The 21541-nt window shown below is 30.7% G+C and overlaps 1 protein-coding gene across 1 annotated transcript in view; it reads right to left on the reverse strand.

Annotated features, from left to right (window-relative positions):
• Window positions 1-360: 360 nt before the first annotated feature.
• LOC129225683 (COP9 signalosome complex subunit 4-like) overlaps window positions 361-21541 on the reverse strand; it is a 35918-nt gene continuing 14737 nt past the window's right edge. Inside the window, exons 5-11 of the mRNA XM_054860159.1 lie at window positions 14562-14715; window positions 14316-14466; window positions 9909-9993; window positions 6400-6485; window positions 3854-3969; window positions 2033-2117; window positions 361-597 (exon numbers count right to left, since the gene is read on the reverse strand). Of these exons, the coding sequence (XP_054716134.1) occupies window positions 464-597; window positions 2033-2117; window positions 3854-3969; window positions 6400-6485; window positions 9909-9993; window positions 14316-14466; window positions 14562-14715 (811 nt within the window). The 3' untranslated portion in view covers window positions 361-463. The remainder of the gene's footprint in view (window positions 598-2032; window positions 2118-3853; window positions 3970-6399; window positions 6486-9908; window positions 9994-14315; window positions 14467-14561; window positions 14716-21541) is intronic.

Below are 21541 nucleotides of genomic sequence, written 5' to 3' on the forward strand. Positions count from 1 at the left end.
TCCATGTAAGAAAATCTTCGCTCTTTTGGCGCATTTTTCGTTGTGAAAAAAAAACGTTCCTTTTTCGATCGCAGTTTTTAAGTGCCAGCGTCGGTTTAGATAAAAATTTACAATTTTTTTTGTGAAATCACAATAAAAACGAAGACTAGATCTCATAATACTTAATTCCTTGTGAAAAAAATGGAAAAAAAATTTTTGATGGACAAAATTTAAAAACTCCCTGACTTTTCCCTGACATTTTTGACAGTGTCATTTTCCCTGACAATTCCCGGTTTTCCTGGAATTCCCGGAGCGTACGAACCCTGTATTAATCTTAATAGCAGAATTTTTTAATTGACTAAAACCACATATAATCTGAATTCTTTTTATTGAAATTATAACTGTACAGGAAATATATAATACATGAACAAGTGTGAACATTTTCTTAATGAAAAGCATTATCATTTTTAGAGTTAGAAAATTTTTAATGCACCATTTGTTCTTCCATTGCTTGTGCCATCCATTCCGGTGCATGCAGAGTTACTTTTTCTATAATATTATTCACTTGGAAACACAAACTTTCTATTTGCTTATCCCAGGAAGGTAAAACTTCTTTATCTATAAATGAAAAAGCATTAACGATGTAAGAAGAAAAAGTTTCAAAATCAATTTTACGGGGGGAAGAAGTGGAGGGAGGGGGCTCTCATTTTTTTAGCAATTTTTGCAATGATAACTAATACATTATTAAATGCATATTCTATGCTGGTTTACTGACCAGAGAAATAGGGATTAAAAACCTTCAATTAAAGAAAAATTTGTTAAATCATCTATTTTTAAATTAATATTCTCTTCAGTTATTAACTTTAACCTTAATTCAGTGGTTTCCAAACTTACATCCATGCCCAAACTCTTCACCACTTTTTATTGAAGAAATTATAACTCTCCCTCCCCTTCAGCTTTTGTAGTAAACAAGGTCCATAAATTTTATCTTGAAGTTGCAATTTATTTAATGGGTTAGAAAAACGCTATATTTTATATGAAATATTTTTTATGTACCAAAACCTAATTTTTAGGGTTACATTTTAATGAATGTATTGATAATTTTACTGCTTCAACAACTCTTACAAAGTTACAGAAAAAGATTCTTAAAATACTGCATAGGTGAGATATAAATGAAATGTTAATAAAATGCATAGGTTTTGCTTTTGAATGCTAATTTGGTCATAGAAAAGATATTGCTGTTTTTAGTATGTGCGTTTAAACAGGAATACCATAGCGATGATGTTTTGCCGACGTTTATTTTATGACACAGTTATGATTTTTAATTTTTTTGTATAATTAAAAAGATATATTAGTAACAGCTGCTTGCCCCCTTACAATTACTCCATTTTCCCTCAGGGAGGCACACCTTACAGATTGAAAACCACTGTTTTAATTGTGTTGATACAGTAAAATATTTCTTATGATTTTCGTGTTTCAAGCATTAATTTGATTTTCAGCACATCAACATCAAAGTTATGGTGATGAAAATTGATTTAAGAACATGCATTTTCTTTTAAACAAATACTTCACTGATACATTCAGAATGAATAAAATCTCATAATCTGTACACATTATCAGAGCAAAGAAATCGCAATTTTTTTAAAATTTTTTTATTTTGGAGGCTTTAGAAACTTTCAATTTTTATTCAACTGACATTTATAAATAAAACTAAACTCAGCATTGATATTTTAAAAACTATTATACTTCCAAGTATTGCCTCATCGAAAAAATTTTATAATGTAATGTATAACAGATTTTAATGCATATGGTTCAAACCTAATTTAATATTGATGACATAATAGCAAATTATAAAAACACAATTTCTTAAAGAAACAAATTGCATAGCAATATGAGATGAAAAATCATATGAGTTAAATGAAAAAAAAATTAATTTATTTTGATAAGAAATAAGTTTTAACTCCTCTCTAATATAGAAGAGCTTGTACCTTAAAATTAGAATATTAAATAAAATAATTATCACATAATATTATGTAGCAAACAAAAAACATACTTTCAAAATTGACTATAGAATCAATTTGATCGATGTATCCGTTCATTCTACCTTCTGTTATCATTTGAGATGCGATTTTCTCAGCCTAAAATGAAATCATAAAATATTATAAGAATATTAAACAAATACAATGAGTAACATATATGAGAAGTCTCTAAATATTTATTTTGAAACTAATAAAAGAGCAATTGTTACTGCAGTTTGCAGTACAGTAAACTGCAGTAGACACTTTTTTCAAATCTGGCATAAGTAATGCTCTACAATTTTAGCTAAAAGGCCAAAAGCAATATGTAAATGCAATTCTAAAAGTAAGATTTCTAAAAAATCAATCCCCCATTGAAATAATATTAAGGAATTTTATTTGACAGCCATCTCTAATAACTACCTATCTTGTCAATAGAAAAAACTTGATAACAGGCACTATGATCATAATATGTAGTAGATTTCTAGACTATTATATCTCAAACCATTCATACAAGCGGAAAATCACCCCAAGAGTTAAGACAACAGGACGCAGTGTATTGAGTTGTCACTCATGAAAATTTAGTTTTTAATATTATCTCTTTTATTAACAGTTTTTTAAAATACAAACACCATAGATGAGCAAAGAGCTTTAGGATAGGATGGTACAACTAAACGGGATCTAGGAGACCCTGCTTAGAAGATAGGGGTTCCAAGTACACCCACAAGGAAATTTTTGAAGAATTAAGCATAAAGAAGCATTTTTAAGGCTTATGAGGTATGGAATTCATGAATCTAAAATGCAAAAATCATGCCTCTTTTGTAGAGTGAAACTTTGGTAACTCGACACGCGGATAACTGGACTACCCCGGTAACTCGACATTTATTTTTCTTATACTTGGCCCAGTGCTAATTTCAATGGACTAAAACCAATCTAACTTGATACACATTTGCAGAAATCTTGTAAGATGACATCCAATTGTGCTGTTAGTGCAATTCTAAAGTGCTAAAGGGATTGGATAAATGTACCCATGAAAATTCTTTAGAGAAAAAAGGCACCATGAAATGTTTTGCACACACTGCGAGCAGGACCTTTTATCTTTAACAGACCTGACAGACAAGAAGCTTTTTCATCTCCTTTTCAAAAATTATGAATTTATTCCTCACAAGGTATTCAAGTAATATTAGTGATTTTATTATGTACTTTTGGGGGGAAAAAAAGAAAAGAAAATTTATATTCTGGAATTAATTTTTATAATGTGAATGTTAACATTAGTAAGTAGGTGACACAGAAACTCTTTAGGAATCAAAATAATGAAACCTCAGTAAGTTGCCGCTTAAACCGCTTAAGTCTACATGCTTTCATGTACCCTTGGGGTGTCAAGTTATCTAGGTTCCACTGTATTCCTTTTTACAGCTAATGTTTGACTGATGGGCTTTTTCTCCAGTACCACCTATTTTCGAACAAATATTTCAGCTGTTTTATGGAGCTTTGTCAAAATATGATCGACTGTTTGAAAAGTATACTTCAGCAACCACTAGACTGCTTCATTATTTCATTACCTTGTAAAAGCTGACTGACTGGGTTTTCCCCTGTACCCTTCATATGGCTAAAATATTAATAATAGATTAATTTCTTTATTATATGTTACCTATAGCTCTCAGAATACATTTTAAATAATGTAATACAGTTTTCTTTGTGTATTAGCAACATTAATTTTGCTCTGTGCTTGATTCTTACACAAAAGCTCTCAACATTTGTTTATTTTTAATATCCAGTAATTTAACTGATATAATATCAACCAAGACATATTTCATAAGTTTATGTAATGCAGATTTTAAAATGAAACAAATGAATACCTTAGAAGGAGGGATTTCAAGCAAAGCACCCAGTTCTTCAAATGTTATATTGTTGTACAATTTACTAGCAGACAATAAATTATGCTCGATTACAGCTCGATCCAATATTGAGGACCCTAAAAGGATATTCATTTTAAATGAATGAGATGCATTAAAAAAATATACTGTTGACATAAAAGGAAATAAAAGCAGGCCAAATCTCCAAACTTGAGGAAAAAATACATTCCAATCGCCTTGAGTGCAAAGTAATTAAATTAAAATACAAATACAAAAGTGACGACCAGCAACAAGCTCTGGGCCCAGCTAGGCTGGTCCTAGTCAATTTACAATCCCCAGTAAAGATCAATGGCTCTCTTAAAACTATCTACTCCCTTGCTCATTACCACCTCTTCCGGTAAGCTGTTCCAAGGTTTCACTACCCTGCTAAAATAATAATTTTTCCTAATATTCATGTTAGCCTGAGATTTAAATAGCTTAAAACAATGACCCTTTGTCCCGTTTTCAGTGCTAAATTTTAGCCCGTACATCTTTTATTTTAATAAATTTAAACAACTGAATCATGTCCCCTCGGTCTCTTCTTTGCTCAAGACTGTACATTTTTAGCCTTCTAAGCCTGGAATCATAGTGTAAATGAGAAAGTCCATTTATTAGCCTTGTAGCCCGCCTTTGAACCCTTTCCAATACATTAATATCTTTCTTAAGATAAGGAGACCAAAACTGAACAGCATACTCCAAATGAGGTCTTATCAAACTTCTATATAAGGGCAGAAGAATTTCTTTAGATTTGTTTGAAATAGATCTATTGATAAACCCAAGCATCTTATTAGGTAGATAAAGCAAAGTTCTGGTAATGATTACTAAATTGAATAATCAAACATAAACTGTTTTTCTAGATCTGGATTCCTCTAAAAATAGTGGAAGCAATAAAACAAGCTCTTTTGACATCTTTCACAGATGTAAAAAGATCACGTGAAAAAACAATTTGATTTTTTTAAAATATATCACTTACAGTTGCATTTAAAAAAGCCGTAACATCTATTTTTTCATTTGATGAATATTTTTTTTATTATCTTGATTTCTTAAACTGCTATGTACATGTTTTAATACTTTTTACAAGAACAACTTAAAACAATTTGAACTTTTCCATGTTTTCCAGAAAAAATTCCAGATTAGATTTTTGGCTTTCTAAATGACTTTAAAAATTATAACTTCCATAGAAACATCAAACAAAAACAATCTGTTAAGCATTTTAATATCAGAACTTGAACATTAATCCTTTAATGCTTCTTTTTGCGGATACAGTAAGTTTTGGGAAAGGGGCCATTCATTAATTACGTAAGGTTGAGGGGGTTGGAAAAATCTCTACATATCCTTGCTTTGGGGGGGGGGGGGGGGGGTCAAACATATTCTTATGTAATATTTTCCAAGTCAATATCTTATATTAGAAATCGTGCGGTCAAGTAGTTTGGCAGGGATCATATTTCATTTGCATCTAAAAGATAAAAAACATAAAAAAGGATGAGCTGTTTTTTTACTTGTTTTACAAAGAATGAATAGTGTAAAATATAATAAAGGAATTGCACTATGCATGGCAGGTTTTTAAAAAAAATTAGTATCAGATCATATACAAAAAAAAAGATCATTTCACATTTGGGGGGGGGGGGGTATTCAAGAGACTTCCTTTAAATTCTTAGTACGGGCATCGCCATGCAGGTACTGCTAGTGTTAAACTACATTTTTGTTGTGTAAAATTGCATCTCACATTTCCTATTGTTATCATAATATTGTGTGTTCTTTTGTTAACGTTGTAAACTAGTAAGTTTTTGTGTGTATATCATATTTTTTTCAATAAAAATATTAAAATAAAATTCTTCAGAGACCCACTTGGTCGGATTTATCCGAGCTTTTAAAATCGATAAACCAAGAGTTTGGTTGGTACGGGGATCTCTGAGGCTAACATCTGCTAACTTGTATGAAGCTGAATAGCAATCATGCTTAATGAGAAAACCATTCGATTGCGCAACACTCACTGGAGCAATCGGCACTGAAATAAATCTTATATAATTAAAATCTGAGCCTATGTATCTATGTCGAAGTTTCTTCCCCTGAACAACAGTGAACTGACCATCAAACTAGGTATCGATGGATTCGTAATCTTCCCGTCTTTATGTTCGGCTATTTAACATAATCCTCTGAGAATAATTAGAAGGCTTTCCTCCATTCAAATTATTATTCAGTGCTTCATCTCAACTTTCCGCAAAAATGCTTTTATTAAAATTTATAGTTTGAAGAAAATCATTGAGAGGAAAGATCTGTTGCCATTTTTTGTCTCGAATATGAGCAAATAAAATTCTGGGTTTTGTTTTAAAGGCTTTTCCTGTAATTGGGAGATTTAAAATGTTTACTTTTTGGTTATTTTTCCGAAATCTGCCGCAAAAATTTACTGATTTTTTTTTCTTTCAAGCCCGATTGTTGAACATGCGTCACTTGGCATAACTTTTATTTTCGAGGTGAAAATAGAAATATCATAAGACAAAAAAAGTTACCATCTGGTGTAGAAGCTTTCTGATGAAGTTGGAGCAAAACTGAAAATTCATCTAACTCACTCCGTCGAATAATTCTATCTAAATACCTGCAAAAGAAGAACAATTTAAATCATAAATTGTTCTCAAATTAATTAAAATAATATAATAACCTGATTTTTATGCTTACATTCAATTATTTTACTTGCACCTTTTTATTCTCAAATAAAAATGTGTACATAAGTTTCTATCGAAAAACATTAGTTATAGATTAAAAAGTATAGGTACTAAATTCACATCTCTCAAAATGCAATTGTTAAAGGAGTTCTTTCCCAATGATATGTCAGCCCAGGTTGGCCCATGGCCGTCCTCAAAATCAATTTCTAAATTGCCCTCTTCTTAAATGCATTATTACATATTCAAACAATCCAGGTTTCAAGAAATTGATGCTTTTTGGCCGATGCATCAATACCATCACTATTTTAAGATGGAATTTCAATCTCCAATCTCTAGTTTGCAACACTTTTATTGCAGCAAAATAGAAAAATTTGCTTTAAAACCAAAACTGGTTTTGGCCTTCCTGCAAAATGTTGAAACAGGCAGGAGCATGTGCAGAGCTTCAATAATGGGGGTATACCAGGGGTCCCCATATACCAGGGAGCCTTGGAGTTTAAATAACCACTGGAAAGGGGGCAAGGTAATGGCGAGGTCAAAAAATTAAGTTTGTGTGTTAAATTGGTGGCATCTGATTCTTTTCAAAATCATCTTAAATGTAGAGAGAGGATTTAGCTTTTGATTTAAAATGGAGTCAGGGAGTCAAAATTAGATCTAAGTATTAAAAATATGAACGTAATCGTAAGCAGAATACTCACTCAGAAATGGGGGTGCAAGGGAATCTGGCACAAGAACTTTTTGAAATTGTAGTATTAAAAATGCATTTTTAGCCTATCTTTGGTAATGTTAGGGGAAAAGATTTAGGGATGCTTAAACCGGCCATTTTTTGAAATTGAAACTTTTAAAAATGCAGTTGTTATCTCCGATTATTTTAAGAAGTGGGGGGTTAAGGGGCTTTCTCCCAGAAATTGTCTGAAATTGTCACTCTAACATTGCAATTTTAGATTATTTTTGATGATGTGAAGGTGAGAGATTCGAGGGCTCTTCCTCAAAAAGTTTTCAAAATTGATTAACTTAAAACAAAGTTTCACACAATCTGCAACGATGTTGGTGAGAGGGGGATGCTCTCCTAGAAAATTTTTGAAGTTGGCTTTTTACACGCAAATTCTAAGGATCTTTGGTAACGTTAGTGGATGGAAAAGTTCGTGAACCCTCCTTCAGTATTTTCCGAAATTTAAGTTCTAGAAATGCAATTGTAGATGATCTTCAATAATGTTATCAGGGAGTTTTGATGTGATCTCTGGATTTTTTTTCAAATTTTAAATTGAAGCTCTAAAATAGAAATTTTAGACGGTCTTTGATGATATTAAGTTGAGGGGTGGTTCGGAGATCTCCAAAAAAATTTAGAAATTGAGGTCTTAAAAACGAAATTTTGGACGATCATTAATGATGAATGGGGGTGTGTTTCTCGCGGATTTAAGTTGGGCATTTCTCGGGGATTTGAGTGGGAGCACTATCCTTTTTGGAAAAAACGTCCTAAATATGTAAATATAAGCTACCTCCGATGACAATAGTGGAAAGTATTGGGCTTGGGAATCTCCCCGCAGTTCTTTTAAAATCAATGTTTCAAAAACACTCTTTTAATCTTACTATGGTAACATAAAATGAAAGGATAAAATTTGGGGACTGCCCTCTCTTTGCTATGTCCCTAATTCTTTTTTGTTTCAATTATTGATAAAAACATTGTGGAAATCCCATTTTTCCGTAGAATAGTCCTTTGATATTTTAGACTGATGAGGTAATTTTTAGTGATACAGGAGTGGCTCTCGCCAAGTCGGGAACAGAAAGAGGGGAGACTATGATTTGCCAAGATTATTTCAAAAAAATATTATGAGATTTTCGTTAATTACTTTAATGCTTTTTTCAAAGAAAATTAGTTGCAATAGAGCTGGAAGGAAAAAAGAAACCATCCCTAATCCCCCCCCCTCACTCTCCAAAAAAACAACAGAACTTTGCATGCATGGCACATTTCCTGGGTCTGCTTACTTCATTGACGTATCTGGGTGGATTGAGGGATGGTTTTCTGCCCCGGATAAACTTTCTTAACAAACTTTCTTTAAAAAAATGGTTTTTTAGTGATCTTTGTTTTTGTTAGTTCATATTTTGGAAATTCTTCAAATTTTTATATGCTTAAATTTGTGCTTTTGTTTCTAAATGAATACTTGTTTGTTCTTTATACTTATTGCTATTTTACTTTTATGGGTAAGGAAGAAGCTCGATTTTTAATCACGTCAAAGCGGTGTGTTTTGAGTTCTTTCAGTTAAAACAGAAAACGAAAGAAAGTAGAGAGTGTTTCTCACAATTATTACTGACCCTAGCAACGCCGGGTATTTTTGCTAGTATAAACATATCGTATTTACCAATAGACTATGCACAATGAAAAAGGTAACAACAAATAAAGCAAGGAATATATATCGGTAGCTCAACCGGAGTACCGGATAACTTCATTTAAAAAAAACGACTCGCTTAAATATTAAGGAACTTCAAAATTATTCCAGTATCAATGAGAACAGAAAAAAAAACACTTTTTCAAATGGGGAAAAAATAGTAATAATCCTTATTAAAAATCTCTGGATATTGATTGAAAAATAAGCGACTAGGAAGTTGCCAAGCAAATTAAAAATAAAGCCAAATCAATAAAAATGGTAGTTGATAGGGATGTTATAGAACAGAGTTTCTCAACTTTTTTTTGACCTGCGGACCGGCAACAGCTTTTGAAAAAAAATTCGCAAACCAGTAATGTTCTTCCTTTTTTTCTTTTTTTTGCAAGGCAAAAAAAAAAAAAAAAACCACGGGGTTGAGAATTGCTGTTATAGAAGACAAACCGATTCCCAGAAAAGTGATAAAAGGTATTTTTAGAAATAATTTTGGCAACAAATAGCATGACCATGAGATGGATTTTAGCAGTTGTGAGGGACAGAAAGTAAAATGTACAAATTTTTGTTAGTAACCCAAAGAAGTTACACAAAACATTACTAATGGATACATTAGAAAATTGCAAATGAACTGCAATGGTTAAAGAAAAATGATGAATAAAGCAGAAAGTAAAAAGCTTCAAAATGAATGTATTGTACTGTTCTGAGAAAAAGGAAATTTGTGATTGATTGAGAGTTTAAAATTTAAAGATGAATGTAATTAAAAAAAAGCAAAAAAAAAAATGCAATTTTATCACAAGTGCATGAACATAATGTTCCAAACTGCTCACCATTCAAAAGAACGGTCTCAAACCTCTATAGAGGAAAAATATTAAATTTAAGTGATTAGCAGAGATCATGTATTGAAAAGTGCCACCCAAAAATTATAACACTTTAAATGAGATAAAGTTTAAAAACATGATTTCAAACCCAACAAATACTTACATTTTTTCAAGAATGCCGTAAGTTGGTAATTGTTGGCATCGTTCATCTTTAAATAGAGTGGCTAACATTCTTGATCTCTGCTGACCTAAATAGCAGTTTTAATTAAATAAAAACTAAAAACGATAAATTTGTTTTGCAAAACAGCACACACACACAATTGCAAATGATTCTCATGGTTAAACTTTAAAATGCTGAAATTTTAAACACTATTATCTTGGTAATATAAGCAATAAGGAATTGTTATATCGAATTAGTTAAATTGAAAACTCTTTAGTTACAAACTATTTATTATTTTTTGCTAATACTGAAAATACCGGTATTCCACCCCAGAAATACCGGTATTTTGAAATTGCAAAATTGCTCCAAATACCAGCATTTGGTATTGCAATCACTAGATGCATCAAATTTTGAAATCAAAAAATAACTGTGGTAACTGTTCATTTAGAGTGAAATTTATTGCCAATTTTTTAACTTTCAAAGAACCTTTTGGAATTGAAATATGAAAAGAATCCCACCCATATAAAAACAGAAAGACTCGCTAAACATTAATTTTTCTTATAAAGTCTTTATTGAAATGTGAAAATATTTTCATTATTGGATTTGTATAGTCAAAAATAAGGAACAAATTAGGATTGGAAAAGACTTCCAAACTGTTTTTTTTTTAATTTTTTATTCAAGGCTTTTAATTATTTAAATTTTTTTTTTTAAAGAAATTTTTTCCTAAGCATATTAAACCAAGAAAAATAATGTCTGCAGTGAAAAAAAAAGTGACCTTCTTAAAGTATGCTCCTCCCATTTGTATAAGTGTTGATACATTATTATGTAAATTATTACATAATCTGTAATTTCTTTTTAGTTTTATACAAAATCAGTGTTGATCTTTTAGTTTTTAAAGTATGTAATGTACATAAGACTTGCGATTTATTTGTAGACACTGCAAAATAATTTCCATATGTACGCAAATTATGTTTAAGAATACATGATTTTAGTTTTATCTTTGTTTATTTACTTATTGCAGAAAGCTATACTTATGAGGAAATTAATTTACAAGATTTTATTTTTGGTTATTTATACTTAATCATCTCATATAACCCTCATAATAAATTATTTCTTTGATTATTTAAGCAAATGTCTATTTAACTATAGTAATTTTTCAGTAGTTATAGCTTTTAAAACAATATTTCCTCTTAGATAGCTCTAGTAATAAGGAAATGAGATAACAAAATTTTATTTATAGTTATTGAATTAATCGTCAAGAAATCAGGTACTAATGTGAATGTTGAACATTCATAACAATTAATTCATAAAATCTTGGTTACTTTCTGAAAATCAAACTTTTTCTTACAAATAGTATTTAAACCAAATACACCTGGTTTAAACAAAACAAAAGCACCTGCTTTAAACAAAACATGAAAAAAAGAAAGTTTTTTTTTTTTTTTTTGATATCATTCAATTTTTGAAAACATACTTTGTTTTAGAAAATAACTCCAGCAAAGCAATAAATAAAAGTTGAAGTATTCTTGAAATTTTTTTCCTTTTAAAAACACAACTAAGTCGGTTTCTTCAGAAAGGGCATGAGTTAAGTATTTTATGAAAGAGATGACAATAGTTTTGACATACTATTATGAAAAGAAATCAATTTGTGCAGAAGCGACAAGAGTCCCATTATAGCTAAACACTTATCAAATGATCATAAATTTTGTTTACAGCAGAAAGGGATTGAATTTTGGACACGTCATTTCAGAAGTACTAAATACTCAAGTCAAATAAATATACTTTTCTTGTACAACAATGATAATAAATGATTAAAAAATAACAAGTATCTACAGTTGGAGCAGACTTAACCTGGCAGCATTTTGAAGCCTAAGCAGATCCTAATCACAGCATTATGATGCTGCCAAGTTAGGTTAACCTCAACTATAGGTATAAAATTGGCTTCACAAACACTAATCTTTTTAAGCTTTTCTCATTTGTAACGATAAATTTGATTTCTTTGTAAACTTTAAAGAAAATCCACTCATGAAAACAAAAGTTAGATTGATCTAACAGAAGTAACGCGTTTCAACTGCCCTACAACAATTTCAATAAACATTGCATACTCAAAACTAGAATATAATCTAATTGTGATAAAATTAGAATACAATCCAATTCAGGGGTGCCAATCCCCCCCCCAAATAAATATCCCCCCTTTTCTATTTTATTTTCAGCTCTCTTTTTTATTTTATTTATCTTTAATTTTTTTTATTTAAAAAAAGTATTTGTTTATTTATTTATTTATTTTTAGTTATTGTTATTATTGATATTTTATCAGAAAAGTAATGTGCTATGCCAATGACATGCACACACATACACAAACTAAACAAATAACAGAAATGAAATACAAAAAGAATAAACTGAAATAAAATAAAATAAATAATTTAAATTAAAAATCAACCACTTAATCAATTAAAATAAATAAATAACACAATTTAAATAAATAAATAACACAATTTAAATAAATAGAACAATTTAAAAAATCCCCCCCCCCAATTTAGATGGCGCAACTTCTGCCATAATCCCCCCCCCCCCCCTGAGGCACCCCTGATCTAATTAATCCATTTCCAGTGTTCGCGCTCAACTATCCATAACTTGGGTCCCAAGGACCCATTAATGAAATAGATTTGGGTCCTTTGGCGGAAAAAATGAGTCCCTTAAATTTTAAACAGAAAATCTTAGCACATAATTGAATAATATACAACTATTTATGCTTAGGGAAAAGAAACTATCCACGTAGTTATTTGAAAAAGGTATGAAATAAACTAAATTGGTTAATTTTGCCCTTTTTTTCTGTGATTATCATATGTTCAAATAATACACTTGCAAGATTTAGCTATTTGAGAAACTATTTAGTCAGTTACAAATGAGGTAAACTCAAAATTTACTTTAAAGTTGGATCTTACCATGAAATAAAAAATAAATGCCTTTGATTGATCAAACAGAAAGCACTCCCTTAACCTTTGCTTTCATGAACATTTTTCTAGGTGAAAAAAAGCAAACAGCCCCCCCCCCCTCCATCAATTATCAATGGCAATTTCATAGAAATAGAAAAAAATCGCAAGCGAATTAACCCAACGCAAAAATCGCGATCGCAAAAACGAAACATTTTCTCACATGAGTATGAAAATTGCTCATTTGCAATCTTAAATTAGAAAATTTGACTTCATTTTGACTCTTTTAAAATATTTGTGTTGGCTTTGGTGCTACTTTTAAAATTTCGCCATTTTCAAAATGGCGCAATCGATTAATACGTGACTTTTGCAAGTCCAAATAAAAATAGCCCCTCAGAAATAGGTGAATTACTAGAAAATGAACAAGGTTAAAGTGCTTTTGTATAAAATTCATATTCATAAGTAATTTAACAAGAAAAATGTTAAGTTCAGAACTTTGTGTTTTGCGCGATCGGGAAAATGTTCGCCATTTTTTTTTTTCACCCATCCTTTTATTGAGGATGCAAGATAATAATTTTCAAAAGTAATTCTGGTTAGGTGAATGCAAAATAGATAAGCTTTTACTACTCAGTTGTCCTGTATCAATCCTGAAGATTGCATTGAAACCACTCTTACTTTTGATCTTTATTGTTGTTTTCAGGAATTTCCCCAAGATAAAAGTTTTGGGAGAACTTATTCTTAGAATACAGTACAATGGGCTATTTATGAACTTGCAATATTTTGCTCCTTCAGCTCTGCCCAGGAGGTCACTGTAAGCTCCAGTCTTATCACTAAAATTCCATTGATTGGTCAACAGTAGGGGTGTGTTTGAATAGCTGATAAAGAGATAGGGTCATTTTAATCCTTTTATGTTGATTCTCCTGGTCATTGAAGCTTAAAAGCATTCACTAGATAAATCTTCAGCATTTTCCACAATTTTTTTTCTGGTTTTTATCTTTTGGGTGTTCTGGGTCCCTAGGACCGGAATTTTCGCGGAAGTTGCGTCCCTTTCCCGCGAATTTGCGTAAAAAACCCGCTATAGCGCGTAAACACGAACCCTGATTTCATAAGCTTTTGAAGTTCAGTGAATATCAAAAATAAATCACTGAACACTGAATGTGTTTTCACGATTGAATAGACATCTTAAAATATTGTCACCTAGAGGCAACTAGGATTTAACCAAGTATTGCCTTAAACTAAAATGAATTTCAAGAAATTCTGCAACAAAAAGTTATGTTTTGTACACAAAAATTTCAGAGCATTCCACTAAATAAAGGCACATTTGGTAATATAAGCATGACCAATTATTAATTTTCATATTTTTTTAGACATCTTATTGGCTCCCTGAGGTGATGATGTAATTAATGTATTTTAAATACTTTCTTTAAATAATAAAAGAGCAAAATGGAACAACTTATAACTTATATGCAAAATAAATTACCAGCAGAAGCTAAAATTGTGCATATCAAAGCATTTTTCAAAGCTCTCATGCGCTCTTCTTCATGAATTATAGACCGGTAAGACAGCTCATTGTATCGTTGAGCAGCTTCGATGAATTTTCTACGATAATCAAGAACTCTAGCATAGCAGACCTAATTTGAACATAGGTAAAGATTTTTAAAATGCATTAAAAATTCCTAATCATGCATAATAATAGAAATATGTTTTAAAGAAACAGCATCTATACTTTGTAATATATCTGCAACTGCTCGTCTTTGGACTCTGTTTGTAATAGAGAAGCTCTGTTGATAAAAGCCTCAGCTTGTACAGGGTCATCATCTTCCAAATAAAGTCGGGCAATTTTGAGATACGTGTCTAATTTGTAATCAACAGAATATTGCCTGTAAAAAAAGTTTTACTTATTGTATATAAGAAAATTAAACTTCCTATCTTTCTTTTTTTTGTGATGCAAAAGAAACTAATGAGATTTACACATATCAGTTGTAGGTTAGAAAAAATAATTTTTACAACCACTGTCGCATAAAATTGTTTAAAAGTTATTTTAAACAATTTAAGATAAGAAAAAATAAAAATAATAAGTCTATAAAAGAAAAAAGAAAAAAAAAAGGTTGAAAAGGAATATTTTTTTCCTACCAAATTACCAGCAACCATTGATTTAACTATATTTGAATCTCAAAAATAACAAAACTGGTTTTAAAGAATTTTTGAAAAACATAATCTGCATTAAGTATGTCAGCACCGCTTAATAGGGCAATGGATAAATGTATACCCCGCTTATACGAATAAAACCTCCCAGAACCGAATATTTCCCCCATTGACGCAATGTTAAAGATCTCCTCTTAATCGAATAATTTCTCCGGATAATCGAATAACATTTATCAGCTTTCGCAAATGTTTTTCTTAAAATTTTTTAAAATAAATTAGAAAAAAGTTAAATAAAAATAACTGTTGACGTAAAAATATAAAACAATATTTTTTTCATTCAACAGGCTTTTAGGAACTTCTATTTTTCATCAAAAAATTTCCTCCATTCTATCGAAAATTTTTTTTCGTTGCCATTACAAAAAAACAATTAACTATAAGTCAATAGCTAATTTAAATAACACAAAGAAATATACATATTTTAGATGATAATTAATTGAAAAATATTAAATGTAAAACGCGGCAGACGAGAAGGGAGAAGACGACTTGGAAAAGTCTTCCCCAATGACCTTGGAGCAAGCAGTCTACTGTTACAGATTTTTTTTCAAAAAAAAAAAAAAATAGTACTGAAATAAGGCGCTAAAGACAAACATTTCATAATTCAAGTTGAAAGTTACTTTTTTATAATTTTCATACCTACTATAATGTATGAATAAATTAGTAAACTTTTTTGTTGTTTACTTAGCTTATTTCTAAAACTTTTTACAAATATCATTTTTTATTTCGTTCTTAAAGCTATTGATTTATAATTATTACTTTTTAAGACAAATGTTGTTAATTTAGAAAGGTAAAGAAAATTTCACCGCTTAATCAAATAATATTTCTTAGAACCAACGATATTCGATTAAGTGGGGCCGACAGCATTTACTTTTAAAATGTGTGCCTGCACTCTATCAGTGTCAGTAAATAAGATATCTGAAAGCTCATATCTGTATCCAGAGCGAGAACAACGTGAGTCACATAATCGCTACTTTACAGGAGAGAGGGAAAATGTTTATCTAGAGCATGCAAAGGATGGGAGCTGCGTTAATTTTTTTTTTTTTTTTGAACTACGCTAAAATGTCTCGAAGTGGAATAGGATGCTATACAGGATTTGCCGATATATATCATGATATATTCGATATTTATTTTTTTAACCACGGTATTTTCAATATAAAAATTATATCAATCATAGTAATATTGTTCATTTGTTTTTTAAAATAACCAAAAAGTTATGTACTATATTTTTAAGATGTATTAACACATCATTATTGTAACAAAGTAATATAGTATTCCTTTTTTTATTTTACATTCATAAAATTATTAGTAATGTAACAATTTTCATTCCGATTAAAAGTGCTTAATTTAATATTAAACATTGATCAGAAAAAAAAATGTCCACCAACTAATACATTTTTTTTATTTCTCAATCATATTATAACTGTGTAAAACTAGCTAACAGAAGAAAAACGAGTAAAACAGCTAATGCTAAATTAATTCCGTAAAAATTTATTAAAATGTCAAATGAAATGTTAGATATAAATAATAATAGAAACCTTAATTTTAATTCTACATATTGTAATAACAATATAAGAAAATAAAGAGTGTTTTGAAAATACATTTACTATTTTGAAGACTTGAGTTAGGGCTGATTGAAAATATTGGATATATATCAAAACATCGGATATTTTTGAACCCTGATGCTACAACTGCACTAATCAATTGACATTTTTTGGACTATCGCTAGCCTGGCTCTGAGGTAGAGATATAGTCTTGTGGTTAGTGCCGGCTCATGGGAGGGACCGGAGGGTGTCTGGGCCCCCTCACTATTTTCAGACAATAATTTATATTTTAATTTATTTTCCCTTTTTTTTTGTGTGCATACGTACTTGAAATATTTAAAAAAATGTATTGTAGCCTTTTCCTGCGTATAGCCCGCGGATTATCTGTTAAATAAGTGTAAAGTTAATGAGGTACGGATTATACGCTGCCGTGGAATATGTGTTCCTTTTTCTCCCTCAACACCAACATATTGATCCCCAATATTTACAGCAGGATTTGGAGAGACTGTTGCCCTGCCTGTATGCTGTTTATTTTACATAGCCTGAATTCAGGCTATGTAAAATAAACAACATACAGTAAGAGAAGAAGCCTTCATTTGCACAAGGTTAGACCGTTTGCTCCTTTCTTGACTTTTTGCCTTCAAGTAATCAGAGTACGATAATGATAATTTAGAGTTTAAAATCAATTTACATTTATCTATTTAACACAAATAATTATTTTAAGAAAGTTTAAATATTAAAAAAATATTTAAAAATTTTTTTTTTCTTTTTATTACTCCATTATCTGTTTCTATTTCCTTATAACGCCCGAAATTTACAAGGTGTCCCCACCGTGACAATTACTAATGAAATTTGGGATTAAAAATGCGGCAGTAATCATTTTTAAGCAAGTTGAATTGACAAGGTTTGACTGTAGACATAAGCGGATTTACAGGGGTGCTAGTAAATTTACTTGAATCCAGTGTATCACCACACGTCGCTAGTGCAAGAAAAACATAACTGTGCTCACATAAAGAATTAAAGAAATTTTATCCATTTGGAAAAAAAAAAGACTAATAAATAATTCCATGCAAATAAAGAAACTTCTCAAACAATTTATTGTTCAGTGCTGTGTTATTGTATAGAATAATTGCATGTTCTGTAAATGGGTATTTATTCGTATATCAATACCAATTCTATTTTGAAACAACAATGGCTAATAAAGTCCAAAAAAAAAAAAAAAAAAACCACGGCTATTGCAAGAAACTTTATCAATAAAATCTACCCCGAAATCAACCGAAAAACAACATTTTTAAGGTAAATTTTCAAAAAGTTTTGAAGGAGGACTCCCGGACATTTTGCTCGCATCCAGGGGGGAAGGGGCACAAGACTGGTGACCCTCCACACAAAATGCTGAGTAGATGTTTTTAAAAAAATATTCTTTATTATTGAAGAGAAGAAAAGATCTCATTTTGGGAAAACGCAGTTATTTTACGAAAAAAAAGAAAATTGAGGAAAAAATCTTAATTTCTTTCAAAAAGAAATATTGACATTTAAATTTTTCAACAGCTTCAGATTATTGGCGACAAATTGTGTGCCTCCTCGCACAATCCTCTTTCTTTCATTTCTCCCCCCTCCCTTTTGTTTTCCTTTTTTCTACTTCGTTTTCATTTTTTCTATTAGTCTTCAAAATGTTTCTTCTCCAAAGCCCTTTTTCCAACCAAAGTTATTACAGAGTATCTCAAATTTCGTTTTTTGGGCTTCACTTTTGCAAAATTTCCAAGGAAGATCTTCTAATCACTTAAATACATTGAAAATCGTTTAAAATTGCGTTTTTGGAGCTTCAATTTTGAAAAAATGCAGTGTCCCTAATATTACCAAATATGGTCTTACACTCATGTGTTTAGACTTTAATTTTGGAAAATATTCGAACAAGGGCCTCCGACCCTTTTCTCTAATATCATCAAAGAGTTAATATTTTGGTTTTGAAAACTACTATTTCGAAATATTTAAGTGGGAGAATCCTTTTCTTTTTTTTTTTAATACCATGGAGTATTGCAGAAGAATTTCATTTTTAGGACTTCAATTTCAAAAATTTTCCAGGGGAGAGCTCCAGAATACCTCATTCAGTAACAGCATCAAAAATTGTCCTCCATGGTATTTTTGGAACTTCAATTATGAAAAGTTAAAGAGGTAGCGCGGGGAAGGGGGGAGGTACGTATTGCTATCTGCTTTTCAAAAATTCGATTGGAGACAATCTAAGAGTCTCATTCCTAACCCAAACTATAAATATAGACTATAATCACATTTATAAGACTAAAATTTCTAAAAATAGCCTTGGAGCCACACGTACCTTTCTTGCCGCTAAAATATCACCAAAAACTGTAAAATTGCGTTTTCAAAACTACTATTTCAAATTTTTTCTGGGGCGTGAACCCCATTCCAAACCAGTAGCTGGATTCACCCATTGCTTCTAATATCGACTTTTGTTTAAGATTTTTTCTTCTGCAGTTTGAAATGTTAAGAATTGCCCATCTCCTAATCTTACTAAATATGGTTTACATCGCGTTTTTTAACCTTAAAAGTGCCACTAAAATTATTTTCTGATTTCGCCACTGCCTTGTTATTCTGGGAATACCCCCCCCCCCAGATCCCTGTTATTGTTGCACCCCCAAATATTTCGGTCTAAATCCGCCTATGACTGTAGATATATAAACACTAGCAAAAATACCTAGCATTGCCTAGGTCAGTAATAATTATGAGAAACAATCATTACTTCTTCTTTACTCATAAAAGTAAAATAGCAATAAGTACAAAGAACAAAATAGTATTCATTTAGAAATGAAAGAATGACTTTTAAACATACACAAATTTGAAGAATTTCCAAAACATGGAATTAAAGTTCACTTGTTTAAAAAGATTTATCAGAAAATAGAGTTTTTTTGAAAATATAGTCTAAAACCTTTTCTATATGGCTATTGAAGTACAAACCGTCCAAAAATATATACAGGGTGGCGACAGGAACTGTGAAAAAAAGTTCCATGACTTTTCCCTGATTAAGTTCACCAAATTTCCCTGATTTACATTACCAATAATAATGGTTTTCTTTCTTTGCTCTACTTGAAACCCATTGTATGTTTGTATAAAATGCAGTATTGTAAACATATCAAGTCATTTTTTTGGGAAAAAACCCTCCTACGAAACAGTATATTAAATTTTTCTACATGGAAAGATTAGAGAAAATTAAAAAAAGAAAAAAAACTTTACTTCCAGAAACCATTTAGCATAAGAATTTTAAGAAACTATTAAAATTACTCTTAAAAACATGTGTATTTATGATAGAACTAAAAAGTAATTGAAATTATTTTGAACTAAGTTTCCAAACAGTATAATAATTGTTGCAATAATAACAAGTAATAGTGAAAGAATAGAAGTAATGTAGTTATTCTTATATAATTAATTGACATATTTATCCAAAACAGATGAAACCATTTGACATCCATTAATAGGGAGCTTTTCTCTGATCAAGAACATAGGTTTTAATGAATGAATACAGCATTTTAACAATAAAAAATAAAGATATTTAAAGTAAGAAAAAACAACGTCAAAAAAGCACAAATTGCCGATTTCAGCAGACACGTGTTTTGGCGTTTCAGGGAACGCCTTTCTCAATGCAAAACGTAATGAGCTTATGGACGAAAGACACTGGACAATGGAATAAAGTCAAGGAACTAAGGCATTAATGAAGGCTTCCTCTTTGCCTGTATGGTTGTTTATTTTACGTAGCATTGAAAGCGTAAAAGGAAATTACAAGCTAGGTAAAATAAACAACCTAACAGACACAGAAGCAATCTTAGGAAGTTCATCCTGTGGTTAATAAGTAAGATTCAATACTTTGACGTTGAGGAAAAAAGATGCACAAATGCGGCAGTTTACAATCGCACCTCATTAATTTTACTTCTTTTTTTTTGAACAGATAATTGGCGGAAAATTCGTAGAGAATTAAAGTACTTAATTTTGTAAAGCAAAAAAAATTTTTTTTTTCTTCATAAAATCAATTTTCCCTGATTTTTTGTAATTTTTTCAAAATTCCCTGATATTTCCCTGACTTTTCCCTGATTAATAAAGTTCCCTGACTTTTCCCTGATTTCCCTGATCTGTCGCCACCCTGATATAGCCGCCCCTTACCCCCTTTAAATGATTTAGTTATTTTGGCAAATTTCAATTATTGTGAGTTCTTACTGCGATTTCAAATGTTACCAAATCTGCGGTAATTGATTTGGGATACCTTGGATAATGCTCCCCATCCCTACTTTGTAGAACTGTTTGCTATTAATTTTCGTCAAAAAGATATTGTCACCAAATGCTGAGATACTTTTGGTGACCATAAAATGATGCTAAACATTTTCATCAGAAATGTTTATAAAATAAGTAGTAAAATTTTAGGCGATTGTTGGAAATTGCAAAACGACGAATGGAAGTTTTTGTTCTGTTTACAGATTTGTCTAATTTAGTTGGTGGATTATGAAACATATTAACAAAAGTTTTAAAGATTCTTTTAATGGCGATAGTTTGGTTACATGGTGAAAGCTGAGAAACAGTATTACAATGTCTTTAGTTTCAAACACAGCGACAGTTGAAAAACTGCCTCAGCTATTGAAATCTTTCTGTAAAAATTTTGACCAGATTTCTGTGGGTCGATTGGATAACAAGCAAGCGTCCAATCAGCACAAATAAATTAAAAATCCATTACTTGCATTAAAGTTTCATTAAAATGGAAAATGATCAGCCAAATCCATTTATTACTTACCAATCTTCTGGGAAAACGTTACTTTAAGATTTGACTTGAGAAAAGCCTTGAACAGTCAAAAGAAAAAAAAATATTCAGCAATACAACAATTCTAGCTATCAACAGGGAGTTGAGATGATACACAAAATGCTGAATTGAGTTGATGAAAGCCTTTGAACATGGAGCTAAAATGCT

The sequence above is a fragment of the Uloborus diversus genome, chromosome 7, assembly GCF_026930045.1.
Source record: "Uloborus diversus isolate 005 chromosome 7, Udiv.v.3.1, whole genome shotgun sequence".
Classification (NCBI taxonomy): domain Eukaryota; kingdom Metazoa; phylum Arthropoda; class Arachnida; order Araneae; family Uloboridae; genus Uloborus; species Uloborus diversus.